The sequence below is a fragment of the Arvicola amphibius genome, chromosome 6 (genome assembly GCF_903992535.2).
Source record: "Arvicola amphibius chromosome 6, mArvAmp1.2, whole genome shotgun sequence".
Lineage (NCBI taxonomy): Eukaryota > Metazoa > Chordata > Mammalia > Rodentia > Cricetidae > Arvicola > Arvicola amphibius.
Window position 1 is genome coordinate 141,106,846 of NC_052052.2, and position 21,370 is coordinate 141,128,215.

General features: G+C 39.1%; 1 protein-coding gene across 1 annotated transcript in view; it reads right to left on the reverse strand.

Moving 5' to 3' along the window:
• Ranbp9 (RAN binding protein 9) overlaps positions 1-21,370 on the reverse strand; it is an 80,020-nt gene that overhangs the window by 41,683 nt on the left and 16,967 nt on the right. Inside the window, 1 exon segment of the mRNA XM_038332841.1 lies at positions 20,941-21,052. Coding sequence (XP_038188769.1) covers positions 20,941-21,052 — 112 coding nt within the window.

Sequence of the window (21,370 nt, forward strand, 5' to 3'; positions counted from 1 at the left end):
TGTCTTCACAGTAACAGAACGTAACTAATAAAGATACAAAAAAAGGGGGCGGGTGGGGGAAGGAGAGAGGAAGGAAAGGGAAAAAAAACAGGAAAATATTTACAAACTGAGTTTGAGAAAACACCAAGGAGATTATCATGATCAAGGTGGCTTAATTCCAGAGACACAGGGATGGCTGTTATAATAAACATTACAAATTATATAAATGGACAAGGACAGAAATCTACATGGTCATCCCAAAAAAGGGAGAAAGGCTTCTGAAGGTACTGTTTCATGATAAAAGTCTTGAAGAAACTGCGAGTATAAAGAATTTAACACATCACAGTAAATACTATGTATAGTAAACCTATAGACAACATTATACTAAATGGTGTAAAAGACTCAAAAGCATTTCCACTAAAACCAAGAGTAAGACAAAGCTATCTTTTCCTCACCTCACTCTTATTCAATATGGTACTGGAAGTCTTAGCAAGAGAGTAAGACAAAAATTAAACAAAATGGACACAAATAGGGAAGAAGTCAATCTATCCTTATTTGCAAAGTATAATTTATGTATGAATATGAAAGAAAGACCCTAAAGACTCCAGCAGAAGACTTAGAACTGATAAACTCTGAAAAGTGGCAAGATACAAAATTAACATACAAAACCAAGTAGCCTTCCTATACCAAGAAAGCTATCAGGGAAATAATCCCACTCATAGCCAAGGTGAATACATACACACATATGTATATACCTTAAAAAAAAAAAAAAACAACTAACCAATGATGGGGGATGCCCCTCTGTATGCTGTAAATATGTTTTATTACCGGGTTAATAAGGAAGCTGCTTTGACCTTTGGCAGGACAGAATATAGCTAGGCAGGAAATACAAAGAAAAATACAGGGAAAAAGAAGGCAGAGTCTGGGAGACACGAGAAGTTGCCAAAGAAGATGTGAGGTTAACACGAGGCCATGTGGTGATATACAGATGATTAGAAATGGGTTAATTTATATGTAAAGCTAGTCAGTAAGAAGCCTAAGCCATCAGCCAAACAGTTTGTAATTAATATCAGCCTCAGAGTGGTTATTGGGGAACTGGCAGGCGAGAGAGAAACCTCCAGTTACAAACCAAAGTAAATGTTCTACAAGAGTTTCACTTATACATTTATTTTTATGTATCTTTGTGTGTGCAGGTAGACGTTAAAAGACAACATGAAGGAGTTAGCTCTTTCCTTCTACCATGTGGATCTTTGGTCATGAACTTAGGTATTCAGAACTGTCAGCAAGCACCCTGACTTGATGTGTCATCTCATCAACCCAGGAAAACTTAACATCCTGATTTGCTCTCCACAAATACTATGACCTAAACCAACTTTAGGCAGAAAGGGTTTATTTTACATTACACTTCATGTAATTACTCCATCACAAAGGAAAGCTGGGGCAGGAACTAAAGCAGAAGCCATGGAGAAATACTGCTTACTGACTTGGCTCTCCCGTGGCTTGCTCAATCTGCTGTCTTATATACCCCAGGACCACCGGCTCAGGGGTGGTATCATCCCCAGTGGGAGTTGGCTAGGTAGGTCCCTTCACAGCAGCATCAATAGTTAATAACAATTAATAAAATGCCCAACAGACTCACTTGCCTACGAGACAACTGATGGAGGCAATCCCTCAGTTAAGGCTCCTTCTAGTTCCAAAACAACTAGTCAGCACAAGCAGCATTCGCCAAGCCTGATGCTTAATTACAGACTGGACCACACCCCTCTCATACTAAGGAAGTTAAGAAAACAGGATACCACCTGTTCCCTGAGCTTAGAAGACTTCACAGTCTGGGTAGAAGGCAAGAGAGAAGGAGGGAAATTCTGGACAATGATCTAGACTAGTTCTTAACGATCAGTCGCCGAATCAGCAACACTCCTCCCACATCCCACAGAAGACCTAGAAACTCTAAAAGGAATTCTAGACCAGTGGGTCTCCTCCACCTAGGGGGTTCTGACCCCTTTGGGGGTTGAATTACTCTTTCACAGGGGTTGCATATCAGATGTTTACATTATGATTCATAACGAACAAATTATAGTTATAAAGTAGCAAAAAAATAATTTTATGGTTGGGGGCCACCACAACCTGAACTAGATTAAAGTATTAACTGTATTGAACTGCATTAGGAAGGTAGAAAACCTCCCCTCTTTAGACTCAGGTCCAAGGAGTTGGAACGAGTACAATAAATAAAATAAAATAAAAATAAAAATGCTAATCTGCACAGAAAATAGATGAAAAAGATAAATATTAAGCTTCCTAATAAAAATGAGGCCACAAAATTCTAAAATATAAAACAAAATTAACAGTACCATGATTTTATTATGGGTGATGCAACTCAATGAACAGCAGCATGTACTTGTTGATCATTAGCGTGGGGGTGAGAGGGCACACATGTATAAGTCAGACGAAAACTTCACACTACTGGTTCTCTCCTCCCACTCCTCAGGAGATCCAATTGAAGCTGCCAATCTTTGCATAAGTGCTTTTTACCCACTGAGCTATGACCCACCTTATGAACCTGGCAGCATCTTACTTTTGTTAGTAAATAGGGATTTTTATAAGGAAGGAAAATCCATAATCACTAGAGAAAAAAAAAGAAACAAACAGTGGAACACTCTCTTTGCTGAGATCATTTATCTAGTAGTTTACCAGACTTAAAAAGTGTATTGTTGAAATAAAAATGTACACCATTTAAGAAGGTTAAACATTAATTTACATTTAGAAAATCAATGGAAGATGCAATGCAAAAAGCTACTAGGGAGGAGAGGCACTAACCAACAAGTGATATTTGTTACTGGACATCCACTCCTAACAACTAATGACAAAAAGCAGTGGTGGGTACAGGTCAAATTATTGGTGGTAGTAACTGCCAACCTCAAACTTGAATGTCCAAGGAAAGCAGTAAGACTGAGAAGAAAAGGAGAAAATCAAAGCATGTAAAAACTAATCATTTACTAAAAATAGACTTTATCAAAGAATGTTTTAAGGATGTATTTCAGCAGAAAAAAAATGAACGCATGGGCCAAAGCAATCATCAGCACAGAAAAAAGAAACAAAAAATACATATCACATATCATCAGAAACTAAATGTTATTGAGATTTTTTAAATCTATATTTTGCACAATTTCCCAGCTATAACAAAGACTTGACCAAAAAAAAAAAAGAAAAAAAAGAAAAAAAAGAAAAAAAAAGAAAAAGAAAAGAAAAACAGGAAAAACAAACAGGAAAATACGATTGGCACACACAGAAATCAAACCAGCTGTTAACATGCTCAGGATGAAAAAGGAAGAAAGACAGCTTGTTTTAAAGGAAAAATAGGAAGTCTCAGGAAGAAGAAAAGAACAAGAACTGGGAGCGTCTGATTGTACTTTCCAATGGGATGGTATGAGAGAGGTAGGGCCTTTGAGTAGTGATTAGATCACAGAAGCTCTCCCCTTAGGAATAGGGTCAGTGCCTGTAAAACCCGTGTCTCAGGGTTTTACACCTTGACCAAAAGAGGACACACAGAACTATCTATGAAGAACTCTCACCAGAGACCAAACTTACTGATGCCCAGATCTCTGACTTCTCAGACTCCATAATTTTAATAAATGTTTTTACAAAATAAATTACCCAGTATAAGGTAGTTTATTATAGCAGCCTAAACAACAGATTAACAGACTAAAATAAACCAAATCCTGGAGCCAAAAATAACGACTATTTCCTGGTATGATTAATAGCAAGATAGAAGATGGCAATGTACATAAACCTGACCACAGATCTTAAAATGGGGGGGGGGGGGGGAACCTAGAGGTGGGAGGATGTGCTTGGAACAGTATTAAAACATCTAACATACATGTAAACCAGAGCACCAGAAAGAAAAGGAATGGAGCAGAAAAAATAATTCACAACAATTTTCCAAACTTGGAAAGACAAAAAATTGTAGATTCAAAGAAAATAAATTTTTAAATAAATACAAAGAGTCATATGGTAGGGGAAAAAACACAGTTGTTCTCACTGCAAATACCCACTGGCATGAACACTATTTTGTGCTACTAGTCATCAAGAATAGGCAAATTCTAACTTCAGTGAGATATCATTACACAAGACCCAAAGTTACTATTTACAGCAGACAAAAGCATAACAAAGGCACCATGAAATTTCACTAGGAGAAACAGACATGTGCCTACCATGTCACATGTGTTAAGCTAACAAAGCCAACCACTACAGCTAATTATATATGCATGACAGTTATAAGGGGTTAAATTTATCTTGAAAAACATCAGAAAAAATGAATCAAAGAAAGAACAAGGAAATGGGATGTGAGATAAAGCAATTACCATCACTTCTATACCATGATATGCGTTCTTAAAAACTACACACTATCTGAAATTGCAGAATAAGAACTAAAGGGCTGGGACTGAAGAGATACCTCAGTGCAGAGGAACCTGTTCAATGCCCAACACCCAGAGCTTATAACTGATCTGTAACTCCAGTTCCAGGGGAACCAACACCTTCTTCTGGCCTCTGCAAGTAAGTACTGCATGTACACAGCACACAAACATAGATGTAGGTAAAAACATCCATACATATAAAAAGCAAACAAAAACAACATTTTAAAAAATCTTATAGGAAAAAATGAGATATGGCATGCAAAACCTTTGCCATACATTAAAAAAAACATGATTTTCCATGTGTTAAAATTATAAAATACTCTGGGCAATGGTGGCACATGCTTTTAATCCCAGTACTCAGGAGGCAGAGGCAGGCAGATCTCTGTGAGTTCAAGGCCAGCCTGGTTTACAGAGTGAATTCCAGGACAGGCCCCAAAGCTACAGAGAAACCCTGTCTTGAAAAACACAAAACAAAACAAAAAATTTATAAACTACAATAAATTAGACACTTTATCTTGAAAACAGTTTGATATTTAGGTAAAAAGCAAGTGTCACAGGGTATGGTGGTATGGATGAAAATGGCCCCCATAGGCTCACAGGGAGTGGCACTAAAGGTGTGGCTTTGTTGAAGAAACTGTGTCACTGGGGGTGGGCTTTGAGGTTTCAGGTGCTCAGGCCAGGCCCAGAGTTTCTCTCTGCTGCTTGCCTATCCAGATGTAGAACTCTCTGCTCCTTCTCTAGAACCACATCTGTCGGTGTACTGCCAAGTCCCACCATGCCAATAAGGGACTAATCCTTTATAAGAATCGCCATGGTCAAGGTGTCTCTTCACACAGCAACAGAACTCTGACTAAGACACAGGGCTACAGCTTAAAAGTTTCTGTGCAGCCATGGGAGGAAAGTTACCCGGCAGAAGGAAGTTTGCAAACACGGGTATAGCTGGGTTTGACTCATAACACACAGATAACCGAACAGTTGATAAATGTTCAGGGTGCTGTGTAGTAGAAAAGGCAGAAACTCAATGGTAGTAAAATTTGCTTATATTGACGAGCAAGAAATTTATTGTTCTGGCACTACATGTTTATGAAAAGTAACAGTCAAAGATTTCTTCAGATGAATATTTCAAGACAGAAAATTTCAAATTATTAATTCTTAAGTATTTTTAATTAAGTTATAGTTGTGCCCAACACTGCATACCAGAAACTAGCAGACTTAAAGATATATGCCTATTATCTCAGCATCTGTTCTCTATTCCCCCTTCCATTTACCTATTTCTTTCTTTCCTTCCTTCCTTCCTTTATTGTTTGTTTGTTTGTTTGTTTTTTGAGACAGGATTTCTCTGTGTAACAGTACTAGCTGGCCTGGAACTAGCTCTTGTATACCAGCTGGCCTCAAACTCACAGAGATCCACCTGCCTCTGCCTCCCAAGTGCTGCTGGGATTAAGGCGTGCACCACCACCACCTGGCAACATTTTTCTTTTTAATTTTTTTGACTACTACTAAGTTTTAAATCTTATAAATTTAAAAATGTATCTTTCATATATTACTTCAAGTTAATGTTTTTATCACATTCTGATAATGTAAGACATAACTTTGAAAAGCCTATTTACTTCCTCACGCTTTGTTTTGCTATTCTCATCATGTCTCATGTCTTCATGTTATTACTTCCACACAACTGTTATTGTTTTAAGCAATTACTGTAATTTAACCTAAAGGGAGTAAGAGTAGACTTTAACCAAACTATGGATGCCAGCTTCCAGTGGGAGAATGTACTCAAACTGCTGGAAGAAAAAGAATGCAAACCAATAATTTTATATTCCGCTAAACTATACTTTTAAAAAGGAGAAATTAAAAAGTTTTCCAACAAAAACTGAGAGAACATGTTGTTAGCATTATATATTACAAGAAATAATAACAGGGGTGGGCAAGGTAGTTCAGTAGAGAAAGGTACTTGGCCGCCAAGACTAACCTCTGAGTTCAATCTCTGGAATCAACAAGTTGAAGGAAAGAACCCACTCCCACGTGCTGTGGCACTTGTGCTCACACACACATAAACACAAATACACATACAAATAAAAATATAAAAAAATCTTAAATATATAGAAAATTATGTAAATGCATTTTTAATAATTTGTCTTCTATCTGATTAAACACAGAGAAGTGACTATAAAATTCTGTGGCCTTATCTGTGGCCCACAGGTGCTGACTGGGCCCAAGCCGAAGCCAGGATCATGCTGCTATTGGGGCCATACATATCTGACTGCCCTCCCTGCACTGCCACCCTAGGCCATAGTGACATCTGGGCTTGGCATGCTGCCACGGACCATTCTGGATCCATGGTCCTATCAGAGCTGAGATCTGTGTTGACGTCCATGACCCGTGTTGCCATCAAAGGCCACAAGAATGCCTGGCTTCTGGGCCACTAACTCTGGCCATGTTGGGGTCCGAGGGATGTGCTGCTGCCAGGACCAGCCGACCTGAGTGGTCTGCACTGTCACCCTTGGCCACAGCGTTGGTTGGGTCCAAGGTGCTGCCAAGGGCCATGTCTGGGTAACTCCAGCTAGCACTGAAGGTAATGCAGATGCCTGGGGTTTGGGCCAACACCTGAAGCCATGTTGGGGCCTGAGGGTTATGCTGTGGTCAGGGCCATATACATCAGGGTGGCCTGAGCTGCCACCTGGGACCATATTGATATCCGTCAGGGCTGGAGTTGTGGTAGAAGGCCATATCTGGGTCTGTGGTCTGGGCCATATAGATCAGGGTGGCCTGAGCTGCCACCTGGGGCCATATTGATATACAAGGCTGGAGTGGTGGTAGGGGGCCAATGTCTGGGTCTGTGGTCTTATCACTGCTGGGGTCTGTGTTGAGGTCCGTGGCTCCTATTTTCAAAGGCCATATGACTGTCTAGTGTCTAGGCCAACACCAGGGACCATGATGCTGCTGCTGGCCATGTCTGGGTCTGTGGTCCTGCCACAGCTAGGGTCTGTGTCCATGTCTGTTGCCTATGTTACCACAGGGGCCCATGCAAACCATGTATGCAGGTGTGAGGGAAGTGCAGAGCTCCCCATGCCCCTCATAGACCCTGGGTTATCTGGGGGGTTATCTACTTCCCGCACGGGCATGGGAGACCTGACTCTGCTCCTTGTCTGAGGTGAGTGGTCTCTCAGACCAACTCAGATACCACCCAGACACATATTCTCAGGGCTTTAAGCTGGCACTCCCTAACATCTATCCCATCCATATGACCTGCTGAAGCTTGAGAAGGGACTGGTCCTGCCACAGAATCTCCATGACTCAAGGTAACTGCAGGATACCTGAGAGGAGTTTCAATGAATGAGGGTCCAGTTTTGATAATGTACCAGAAGCCAGAGGCCTTGGACCTAACCAGCAACACATTATAAGGTATGTAAAATGAAAAATGATAGTTTGTTTTCTTTTTTGTTTTTAAAGTAGATACACATACAAAAGTTAGTATACAATATCTAAGCAGCACAAGACAGCAGGCTACCACAGGGTCACACTGGAGGAGTCAGCCTAAGCAGCAATCCCACTGGGACCTCCGGGGTGGCTAGATCTTAAAAATAATTTCAGAATGAGTCAGTATGAAGCCAAGTTGGGTTATTAAAAGATAAAGAGCAAGAGACAATGTACTTTTCAGATTAAAGCAAGGACTTGAGAGAATTGCCGAAATAAACAATAGCTACTCATAGGACCTGGGGGCTTTTCAAACACTAACACTGCTTAAAGCTGCGATTTGCAACAAGGTTCAAAGTTTAAAAAGAACGAGCTTGTAATTATTTCTCACTGGATCAAAACAGAGTCCTGGAAAACAGACCCACAATAATACAACAAACTCATCTTTAACAAAACAACACAGGTGATTTGGTGGAGAAAGGTCTGCCTTTCCAGCAACTGTTGCTGGACTTGTGACATCTATTTGTGAACAACAGATACAAACACAGACTCAACAGGTGTGGTGATTTGAAGGAGATGTCTTCTATAGTCCTGGGCATTTTGGAGAGGCTTAGGAGAAGTATGCCATTGAAAGAAAGGTTTTAAAAGTTTAAAGACTACACCATCTCTAGTTTGCTTTCTCTGCTTCATGCTTATGGTTCAAGATGTACGCCCTCTGCTTCCTGCTTTTACCCGCGAAAACATTTCCCCAGTTCATTTTTGGTTTTGTTTGTTTCTTGAGATGGGGTCTCACTATGTAGCCCTAGTTAGGCCTGGAACTTACTACATAGACCAGGATGGTCTCAAACTCATGAAAATTCACCTACCTCTGCCTACTAAGTAATAGGATTAAGAGAGTGTCACTACACCTGGCACATTTGACAAACGGGAGGACAGGCCAGCATGCTCATCTGGAGGTTAGAGGCTCTCCTTCCACCAACTGGGTCCTAGAGACTGGGCTCACTCATGTCGTCAGGTCTGGCAGCACCTTTACCACTGAGCCCTCTCACCCATCAGCGATTCAATTCTTTACTCACTCATTTTTTCTACACAGCCCCAAGTACTACTCCTCAATCATTTTAAATCATTTCAACCAATCACCAAATCATCCACTGGATTCCTTGATCAAGCATGAAGATCAAGGACAAATCATTTTCCTAATTTTGGAAGGTTACGCAAACCTGAGTCCAGCAGAAGTAAACAAATACTCAAGCAACATATGAGATAAACGCACTGCTTTTCATTAAAAAAAAAGAAAATAAAGAAATAGCACTGCAAGGAATAATTATAAAATAATTATAACAAACTGCAAATAGTATATCAAAACAAGGTCATACAATGTTAGAAGTTTTAATAGAAAATTATAGGTATCTTGAAGACAGTATTAAAAGGGAATTTTCTCTAAACTCTTAATTAAACTTGTATTAAAATCAACATGTAAGTAGTGGTACACAATAACATTTATTTGTTTATTTTTGTTGTTCAAGACCAAGTTTCTCTGTGTAACAGCCCTGGCTGTCCTGGAACTTGTTTTGTAGACCAGGCTGGCCTTGAACTCACAGAGATCTGCCTGCCTCTGATTCCTGAGTGGGGGAATTAAAGGCAAGCTCCACCAGGCCTGGCTAATGAACTATTTTTAAAGTCTCTCTTCTGTGACCCAAATACACCTTAAGCCCTATTTCTCTGACTAATGTTAAAATAAGTTTGAATAGAGAAAAACATGATAAGAAAATAAAACAGAAGAGTTCAAGGTCAGCCTGGCCTACAAAATGAGTTCCAGAACTGCTAGGGCTACTCAGAGAAACCCTGTCTCGAAAAACCAACCAACCAGACAAATAATGCTTGCATGTGTGTGAACACACTCGTGCGCGTGCACGCACACACACACGCACACACGCACGCACACACACACACACACACACACATATACAATATCAGCATAATTAATTTGGGTTACAGAACCATAAGGGTTCCTTCCTTCCTTCCTTCCTTCCTACCTTCCTTCCTTCCTCCCTCCCTCCCTCCCTTTCTTTTTTAAGTTTTATTATGTATATAATGTTCAGCCTGCACGCCAGAAGGAGGGCACCAGATCTCATTACAGATGGTTGTGAGCCACCATGTGGTTGCTGAGAATTGAATTCAGGACTGCTGGAAGAGCAGCCAGTGCTCTTAACCTCTGAGCCATCTCTTCAGCACCCCCACCCACCGTTGGGGTTTTCAAGCACAGAGCATGAAGCCATAGGTTTTATATAATTATCATCATCATCATCAAAGTAACAAATATTTATGCTCTTTTCTGTCTCACAAGTTCTGTCTCACAAATTTCCTCCTTTGAATTAAAAATATTAATACCTTATAACAGAAAAAATTTAAAAACAACATTTGCTATGTATAAAATTACTGACAGAGCAAGAATTGAATTGTGATTTCAAGTGTACCGAAACAACAACAACAACAACAACAACAACTGAAGAATATTTAAGGAATATACTGGTTGTGTATCTCCAGGTCACTTTTCACACATTAACTAAAATATAGAATTCACCCTGCTCTCCAACAAAAGTGCAGATTCCATCCTTCCTAATCAATTCAAAATGCAAGTAAGCAAAAGCAATCTAGAGATTTCCAATCAAAATTTTAACATCATTTATCACAGAAATAAACGACTTCACCTTAAAATTAATTTGGAAGCCCAAAAGGCCTCAGACAGCCAAAGCAATCCTCAAAAAAAGAACAATGCATATTTCAAGTCACATTGCAGTCACTGTGACAAACAATATGGTCTGAGACAAAAATAGACAGATCCACGGAGCAGAGATCAGACGTAAACCTACACAACTACTGCCCTCTGACTTCTAACAACGGTGCCAAAACCATTCAAGGAAGAAAAGCCAGCCTGTTCAAAAACAGAACCAGGAAGACTCCGTGTCTACACACAAGATGAACCTAGATCCTTATCTCTAGCCATGCACAAAGACCGATTCCAAACGGATCAAGCCCTTAGCTTAAGAGGTGATAGGTGCTCTGGAACTGCCCAGCGGGTGAGGGAGGGCCAATACTTCAAGATATTGACATAGCAAGGACTGTCTGAATAGGACAATCAGGCACTCAGGAGACATGGTCAACGCTGGAAAAACGACAAAGGAAATAGTTGGTCAAATGAAGGGACAAGCTACAAAATAAAGACAATCTTTGCCCACGATAAGCAAGACAGAAAATAATTGGATTGCACAAAGAACTTAAAAAACAAAACAAAACAAAAAAACAACCTAATCAAAGCATTGACTACAGAACTGAATAGAAATCTCAAAAGAAAGAATTGCCTCTACCATCTGGAAAGTTCAGCTACACTGGGATTCCATTGTACCCGTCAGAATGTCTATCATCAAGAAAACAGTGCTGACGTGAACATTGGAAAAGGTAACACTTATTCACTATTGATAACAGTGTAAACTGGTGTAGTCACTATGGAAATCCCTGTGGAGCATTCTCAAATAGGCTAAAAGGACAACACAGAATATGCCCAAAGGACTCCATAACACAGCACAGAGACACTTGAGCATCCATGCTTATTGCTCCTCTGTACTCACAATAGCCAGGAAACAGAATCAACCTAAAGGTCCCTCAAGAGATGAACCCATTTTATAAAATGTGGTACAAATACACAATGGAATTTGACTCAAACAAGGAAAATGAATGAAACTGAAAATTGTATTATATGAGATAACTCTGACTCAGAAAGACAAACAACACATGGTCTCTTTTACATGCGAACTCTAGCTTTTAATTTTTATATATGTGCATTTATGTGGGAGTATTATAGAAGCCAGGAAACCAGAAAGGGGTTCATGAGAGACATAAAAAGAGACTTCATAGGAGAGGATCAAAGAAGGTAGTAGAACACAAGATATGAAAGTAAAAAGCGGACTACTGGGAATGGAAAAATGGGGGGAGGAGGAAGCTGTGAAGAGTCATCAGTCAAAACTAAATAAGTATGAAAATGGATAAAGAAACCTAATATTTTATACGCTAATTAAATAAAATTAAAATTTGAGTTTAGTTTTGTCGATTTTTTCTTTTTGTTTTCAAACAGGGTTTCAGTACAAGGGCTGGCTGGCCTAGAGGACTCATGTGGAGTAGGGTGGCCTTGAACTCACAGAGATCTGCCTGTCTCTGTCTTCCAAGTGCTGGGTTAAAATTTTGCACCACCACACCTGGCCCTGAAACATAGAGCTGGTGAGATTGCTCACTGGGTAAAAGGTCTTGTTACCAAGCCTGAAGTTCAATTACTAGAACATACATAGTAAAAGAAGAGAGCCTACTCTGAAGGCTGTCTTCTGGTCTCTACACACATGCAGTGGCACACATGTGCCCACATACATGCACATACACCCATATAAATAAAACTTTTAAAAGGGTAAAGATATTTCAGAGTAAAGGGGTTGGATGACCAATAAAAAATGTGAGTTGGCAAGATGGTTACCTGGGTAACTTGTAGCCAACAGTGACTATCTAGCATTCAATTTCTAGGACCGATGCATGAAGAAAACAAATCCCTTCAAGCTGTGCTCTGACCTCCTTTACACACACAACATGGCATAAATGCACCAACACACACCTGCATACACACACCCCACAAACTAAATGCAACAAAAATTATTTTAGTATTTTTTAAATGGTCATATTTGATCACATATACATTCCCCTCCCCCAACTCCTCCCAGATCCTTACCCTCAACCACCCAACTTTATATTTTCTCTCCTAAAACAAAAAAGCCATGGAGTACTTTTGTGTTGTTCTGCTCCTGAGAATGTAACCTGCCTCAGAGTGTGACTGGTAGACTTATTGTCACACACTGAAGAAAACTGACTTTTCCCCCTTTCTGAGCAGTGTCCACACACATTTCTAGAATTCTGACATACGCTTGTGCAGGACTTGCGCATGCTGTCACAGATTCTATGAGTTCATATAGGCAATAAAAATAACCCATTTACACATTCTCTCATCAGTAATCTCAACTGAGACTTTTTCCAGTTACCGTAATTCCCCACTCTGCAGCAAGCACAGAATTCTTACCAACTGAGTGCAGACAAGTACCTTGCATATGTAAACTGCTGACACAACAAACTTACAATTTCACTGTTTTGTTGTTCTTATTTTTGAGAAAGGATCTCACTATGTAGATGAGACCTAAGCCTTGATCTCAACCTCTGTCTCTCTCAAAGGCAAAGGTAATCACCATCAAATACAGTTCAAATTTAAGGTTTTTAATCTCTTAATACTTTTGCTTCTCTGATCAGGGAACATTTACCATCAATTTAGATGTGCTAGTCTGAATAACTGACCCCCATAAGCTCAAAGGGAGTGGCACTATTAGGAGGTGTGGCTTTGTTGAAGTAGGTATGGCCTTGTCGGAGGAAGTGTGTCCCTGTGGGGGTGGCCTTTGAGATCTCATATATGTCCAAGTCACACCCAATGTCTCAGATAACTTCCTGTTGCCCACAGGTCAAGTTCACCTTCTTCTCCAGCACCATGTCTGCCTACATGCCACCATATCACACCATGATGATAATGGACTAAACCTCTGAAAATACAAGCCACCCTAATTAAATGTTTCCCTTTATAAGAGTTGCCATGATCATGGTGTCTCTTCACAGCAGGAGAAACCCTAACTAAGACACTAGGTACAGGGGCTGGAGAGATGGCTCAGAGGTTAAGAGCACTGCCTGTTCTTCCAAAGGTCCTGAGTTCAATTCCCAGTAACCACATGGTGGCTCACAACCATCTGTAATGGGGTCTGGTGCCCTCTTCTGGCCTACAGGCATACACACAGACATTGTATACATAATAAATAAATAAATAAATAAATAAATATTTTTTTAAAAAGGCACTAGGTACAAAATAAAAGAAAGTGTTGAGATAGTCAAATATAAATAGGATTTCCTCTAGCGCCAACACTAACAAGAAGGTAGATTTTTAAACACAGTAATTAGGAACATGAACACAACAAAATCTATGAAGGAAAAGCACAGGATGGGGTTGAGATAATTACCAAGGAACATGATCTGGTTTGGAGATGGAAAGGCAGTCAGACAAGCTTCCAAAGCAGCAATGCTTAAGCTTAATCAATTCCAGGTCATAATCCACACTCCTAATTTTTCACTTTGTTTAATCACACCTCTACCTATTTAGTTCTCTAAGCCAGACACCCTGGAGTCATCATGCTTACTTCTCTCCCCAGCTACCTCTACAACTGTTCACTTCTCACTCAAATTTTGCAAGGTGTACTAGTCAGGTTTCTCTTGAGTCACAGAACTCATGAATCTATATATGTATATGTGTGTGTATGTATGTGTGTGTATATATACATACATATATACATACACATGTATATGTAGGTATATATACATACATATATATATATATGATATATGATTTACTGAAATGACTTACAGGCTGCAATTCAGCTAACCCAATAATGGCTAGCTGTGAACAGAAAGCTCAAGAATCCAGTAGCTGCTCAGTCCTATAAGATTGGATGTCTCGGTCAGTCTTCTGTTCCATGCTGGAATCCCAAAGAAGTGGACTCCAATGCCATGATGGAATGGATGTGCTAGCAAGGCGAGGGCAAGTAGGCAAAGAGCCAAAGTTCCATCTTCTATGTCCTTCTATAGAGTTCCATCAGAAGTATGGCCCATATTAAAGGTATGTCTTCCTGCCTCAAAATCCATATCAAAGGAGTGTGTCTTCAATCTTAAAGGTACAGACTAAAAGTGGATTCACCCAGTTCAAACCAAACAGAAAACTTCTCAGAGGTGTGTCCTCCACTTCTGGATAGTAGCTCATTCCAGATATAGTCAAACTGACAATCAAGAAGAGCCATAATGTGCCAGAGAATACACTGGTCAACAACACAAAGCACACACATCTATCACCTACAATGTGCATGCAAAGATAGTCTGTGATGATCCCACTACAAAATCGCGTAAGGACAAATTTCTAAGAAAGTACTACAGTCAATGATGAAGCATGACTTGTTAGCAAGTCATCGAAAACCCCACTATACACCCTCAATATTGTTACAACTATTTTCATACTTTCCATAACTTCAGAGAAGACTACTAAAAACACAAGTCAAGTCCACCCATATCACTGCCTTGTACCTGAGAGGTAACATCAAGACACCCCTCCATGCTCTTCTCTAGGCAACAATTACTATGCTCTGGTCCTCCTCAACAGCAGCAAAACAGCATAGCAGCAGAGGTGCAGGGCTTGCTGGGTACCAGGCAGCTGTCACCGACAGCATCAATGAGTCATGAGCTGCCATGGACTGGGCACTCTAATAATGTGTCAAATGCATTATTTAAGTTGGTCCCATAAGGTCAGCAGTACTGTTTCTTTTTCAGGACTGAGACTGAAATCGTTTACTGAAAAGTACAAAAATCACAGAACCAGTGAACAGCAGAGGCAAGATTTAAATGTTCACTACGCTCCTCAGCAAAAGTAACCCAGCTTGAAAAGCAGGAATTTACCTTTAAAATCACACACATCTAGAAAAGGATGCCCAAGAAGCTTGTCTACGGCAGAGTGTAAAGGTGCCTGAAGGACAGAGAAGCCAGAACCAGGTATTTGCCTGTTTCCTCTTCTGCAGTGTTAGATGTTATAAAGTCTGTCCTGATCACCACCGTCTCCCAAGAGCTGGTCTGCACTTCATCACTTTGTTCACTTGTATTACTACTACCTTACACTAGATTTTATTATTAATTAAATGTCTATTTCTCCCCTTTCCTATAAATTTCTAGACAGTAGGGACTCTATTTCAGCAAGAGTCTTTATCCTTATAAAACCTTGTTAGTCTTAATTCTTACCCTGATGTGGGATTTCACTCTGTGTGCTGTGATTACCATTAATAAATAAAGGAACTGCTTTGAGCCCATAGCAGAGCTATAGGGGAACAAAGCTAGGTGGGGAAAAATAAGCTGAATGCTGGGAGAAAGGAGGTGGAGTCAGAACTTTACCTGGTAAGCCACAGCCACGTGGCGATATATAGATTAATGGAGATGGGTTAAATTAAAATGTAAGAGTTAGTCAATAATAAGCTAGGGCTAATGGGCCAAGCAGTGATTTAATTAATATAGTTTCTGTGTGATTATTTTGGTTCTGGGCGGCCAGGACGAACAAGCAGCCTGCTGCTACATTACGCCAGTTTGTGGTACATATTAGGTAATCGACACATAATCCTCTTCCTCCCTTATCATCCCTACTGTAATCTACTCCTTGGCCATACTCTTTCTAGCTACCCTGCACATTGCTATTACATGTGGTATTCATTCCTAGTTCCCAGCTGGTATTGCTGAATATGGATATTCTCTCACTTTCCTATTAAAAACAAAGACGATCCACTATTACTATAAAGTTTAGAATTGCCATCAAGACTCTCTCATATTTAAGTCCACTCTTTCTTCTGTCTGTTTCCGTTACAACCCCCTAAATCCCAGTAGAGTATGAGAGCCATAATGCCTCTGCCAAAGACCACACAAATTCATACTCTACCCAAGACTACCTTAGTCATTTACCACCTTGTGGAATGTTTTTCTACAACAAAGCCTCTCAATTTCTTAATTATATTAAAGGGCTTGCATATACTACTTCCTTAATACATGTTTCCTTGAGCCAGAATTACTCCTCAGTTCCCCCATATATGATCTCAATCTTTATTCAATACAGACTGTCTTAATCTAGAGGCTTTTTTGCATAGTGACTGCTCTCTGCCCTATCCCACTGTACTTTCTAAATACCAGCCTGGATACGTTTCCTTAAGTTTCTTCTACTGCATGTCAGAAAGCCCCCTAGACAACCATGAATAAAGTAATGCTGCTTCGGCTCACTGACCTTCTAACCATGCAATGTATCCAACAGACATCGGTTAAGCTGATAGCCATATTGCTTGCTTACATTACTTTCTCTTTGCTTACACCTTCCTCTGTAAGCATTCAGTTGTTGATAAAACCAAATGAAACAAGGAGGTGCCCTTCTAGTTTTTTTTTAAATCAGTGTAAATATAAATGTGTCTAAATGTGGGTTTGTGCACTTGAGTCAATGCCTGAGGAGGCCAGACGAAGGTGCTAAAACCCATGGAACTGGAGTTAGAAGGCAGTTGTGAGCTGTCTGACATGGGCGCTGGGGTCCTCTGCAAGGGTAGTACACGCTCTTCCCTGCTGAGACATATCTTCAGTCCCAATCCTTCTGGTTTTTGGATAGTCTCAAGGCTAGATAGGAAGCTTTCTATTCTTCATAAAAAATAGCTTATAACGTTAATAAGCATAAAAGGAACGCTTTGAGAGTATACTATTACCAGCAGGAAAACTGAGGAATATAATACAGACTGAAGCACTTGCCAATTCTTCCAGAATCACTGTCAAACAGTGGTATCAATATTTTGTTTGAAGAGTTAAAAATATCATACGCATAATAAATTATAACTGAAAGTTCTCAAATAAAATATTATCTCTCGCAGTTTGAATTAACTTTCTCTGCTACCTCTATGTCTATTGGCATGTGTAATTTAAAAACTTGAATGAAACTCCTAAGCTGAAAGTACATTCATAAAGAAAATATTTTTTAAAATTTCTTACTAAAAACACAAAGGGAAGATATACCCTTAATATGTCTCCTAAAAATATGGTCATGTACATAACACAATTTAATTTTTTGTTATGAAATGTGTTCAGATTTTATTTTTAAATTAATAAATCGACAGGTTACTGGTCAGATAATTTGCCCTTATAAACTTATTTTTATGACTACACATAAAATTATACTCAGTTTAAATAAAAAGCTAACTCAGAAAATAAACTATATTCTTTCATACAGTAAAACAAATTTCCTTCAAGCCTTATTTTCTAGGCAGAAGAAAAAAATCCCCATCATAGTCATGCTCCTAATTCTCCTCACCAGACCTAGAAACAATGTACAGGTCAGAATCCGCACAGCATTTTCACACACACGACACTTTAACACCACACCCGCCTGTTAGCTTTCACTGTCCAAAGACGCAATCATATTAAACTACCATTTCATGAGTAAACTCATCAATGACAATTTTTCTAGAAAGCTAAGATATTGGATTCAAATAATTTTACCTGTTCTATTCTTAAACATGGTCTAAAGAAAATTCTACTTAAAATGAAATAAACAAACAGGTGGACACTGCTCTCTCCAAGGAAACTGGGGAGTGAATAAGTGAACTAGTCTGCTCATCCATGCCATCATCTCCAATATATGCTGCAGCACAACTGCATCTCAAATGCACCATGTTAGGCTGAAGATGCCACACTTATAAGACTACTTAAGTAGTATTTATATGCTGTTTTAGAATGGAAGAAGTAGAGACAAAAACTAATTACTCATCTAAATTCAAGATTTGAAATATCCCTACACTTCAATCAGTAGTACACAGACAAAAGAGTGTTTGTTCCATCATTAGCCTGATCAAAAGGTAAAGGGGACACAATATTATTCTGGGATAAAGGCAATCACACATACAAAAAAGATACCCCGAAGTTAGACATTAAAAACTGATTTGTTGAAATGGCAAATACGAAGAGGGAACAGGAAGCTAACTGGGGGAAAGAAAAGGGCAGATATAAAGAACTAAAAAACCTAAGCTTACATGTGCAGAACGTGTCAAGAAAATGCCTTATAGGTGAAGAGCAGATGAGAACTAAGAAGTAGCCATTTGGAAAAACAGACACCATTATAACAGTGGAAACCATGAGAACATTGAAAACAAGAACAAAGTAATTATGGCAGGTATTTGTGTAAGAAAGTGTCACAGTGGTTTGTATACTTTACCAAGATAATTTTTAAAGAGGTGGAAAAAAATAGCCAAAAAAATCAAAACTCTGACAACACAACAAAATATGCCACTGAGACAGATCAAGAGAAATACTCATACACTGTTGATGGAAATGCAAATTAGGCCTGCTTCTTTGCAAAAATTATCTCACAGTTCCTTATAGGGCTAAAAATATGTTTTAACTACATTTTGGCAATCTTGTTCCTGGATACTTATCCAAGTGAAGTGAAAAATTGCATTTACAGAAAAACTTGTACATATAAATGTTGATAATGGTTATATTTATCATTGTGAAAACCTACCCTTCAGTTGGGGACTGGATTAGCATACTGGTTTAATCTTCCATACCCTCAGCAATAAGGACTGTTCTCCAAAATATACAGCAGCAAGGATGGATCTCGAATTCATTAAGAGTTATGAAGAGCAAATACTGGCAGACTTAGAAGATTTAATATTATGATTTCATCTATATGCCATTTTAGAAATGGCAAAGGGTCATCTACCAAGGGACAGAGAGTGAGGGAACTATTCTACACACTAGTTATAGTGGTTATGACTGAACATATTTGCAAAAGCTCACAGAACTCTACACCAAAAGGGACCACATTTACTACATGCAAAACATATATAATCTTAAACAAAAGGAAAAGAAGAATGAGGAATCCTGGCTACAAACAGGTAAGAATGAAAAATTACACAGGATCCAATCACATCATAAACTCTGGTAAAAAGTTTCCTATTTTAGCTTCTTAAGGAAGAGACAGAATCAAGTCAGGTTTAAGACACTGGTAACAATTACAAACATGGAGCACCTGGAAGGCAATTACCAACCACCTGGGGGAACTCCAGAGCTAAACTGTCAAGACCCATCCAACTACAGGAGATGCAATGGGGACAAGAAAAAGATAAAAGATTGGAAATCCTCAAGTTTACACCAACAGTGAAAACACTAACCCAACTGGTTTTGAAAAAAGCATTTCAAAGAGGCTAAATTTAATGACTGTGAAGCATCTTAGTAGATATATCTATCTGACTGGAGCTCAGGGGAATAAATGAAACACAGCACTAGACTTAAGGTTCCAGGGACTTGTAGCCAAGAAAATATAAGGCCAAGGTCATTTACAAATGGACTACACAGAATGAAAGTTAGAGAAACCTGGGAGTCATCATGACAATGCCAGCATTATGTAGCTGAGTAAAGTGAACATACAACTACAGAGCTAGACCAATGTCTCTCTCAGAAGCTTTCTCTTGGGAATTTCTAGTTTTATATTCTGTGTGATCAGATGGCAAAACAAAACAGGACATTAAAGCTCAAGCTTTCCCTGTCTACTTTCAGTACCACTGGCACTGAGCATATTCAGCAAAGTGAAGAATACTGTATTAGACACCTTTTTAATCAAACACAGGTAAACCAACAAGAGCAATTCAAATGCAGGTCAACTTACTTACTGGAAGAGCCCAATATCTTGACAGCTGGATGAATGACTCTATGGTTGCTTAAAGGACTCTCTAATATCCCAATGAAGTATCAGAAAATAGTATGACTTGAGAGAACTAAGAAGGAATATGTACCAAAATTCCCCATGGACTTTTCTCAAAATGCCTACATCTTTACCAAAGCTCTACTTCTGCGAATTCTAATAATATTCCAGTTAAGGCCCAAACTATATTTTAATAGTCCCATAAGTAGTTCTGATGTACATACATATCACACACATCAATTCTAAGACTAAAAGCAATAAACAAAAGCTGGTTCCATAATCAACCAGCACTTTCATCCTGAAGCTTCCATACCACATATTAAACTAACCTCCTAGGAAGCTTTCTAATCAAGAACACACAACACAAACATCCATCTTCCAAGTATCACCTAAAACTCTAAACACCACACCCTTTACCAATACCTGCAAGTTGCTTACTGGCTTTGTTTTTGTTCACCATGAGTTAGATCTAGCCTCTTGGCAGAACTCGGAAGAGTCACTCTATAGCTAAAACCCCAACTCTCAGTTTTCATAAGGAACCTGCCAGAAAAGACTGATAAAAAGCTTTAGTTCAACTAGGACTTAACCAGAACCAGAACCAATCTGCTATACTGTAATATTTAGAGTCTATTCTTTCAAAACCAAGATTTAAGATTACAACTTTCCAATTATATCATAAACATTTATGAATCATTTCAAATATAACTATCCAGGAATAGAAAAATTGTCATGCCCACCAAAATTTACACTTACCCATCTCTTCCCTTACTGACAATTTTTACTTCAAAATAATAAATCCCACAGGCTGCTGGTATTGGATGCGTGGCTCGAACAGATGCTGCATCTTTGGGGGTTTTACCATGACCTGCATGGAAAATAAGATGGAAAGTGGCAAATGAGATTTTCATGTGAAAATCTTGAACAGTTCAAGAAAACAAGGCACTTCAATGAAAATTTCAAGTAACTGAAGAGGTAATGAAGCATTATCATCACAATGAATCCAATATGCAAAGCAGCAGAAACCAGCCAAAGACCTCTTCATACTATCACTAGTTGAAGTAAGAGTTCAGAGTCTGAACACACTGAGTCTGGCAGTGGCCCTTAATGAAAACTTTTTAAAAGATTTATTTTACTTTACGTGTCTGCCTGCAACCATGTATGTGTACGCCTGTGTGCCTGCTGC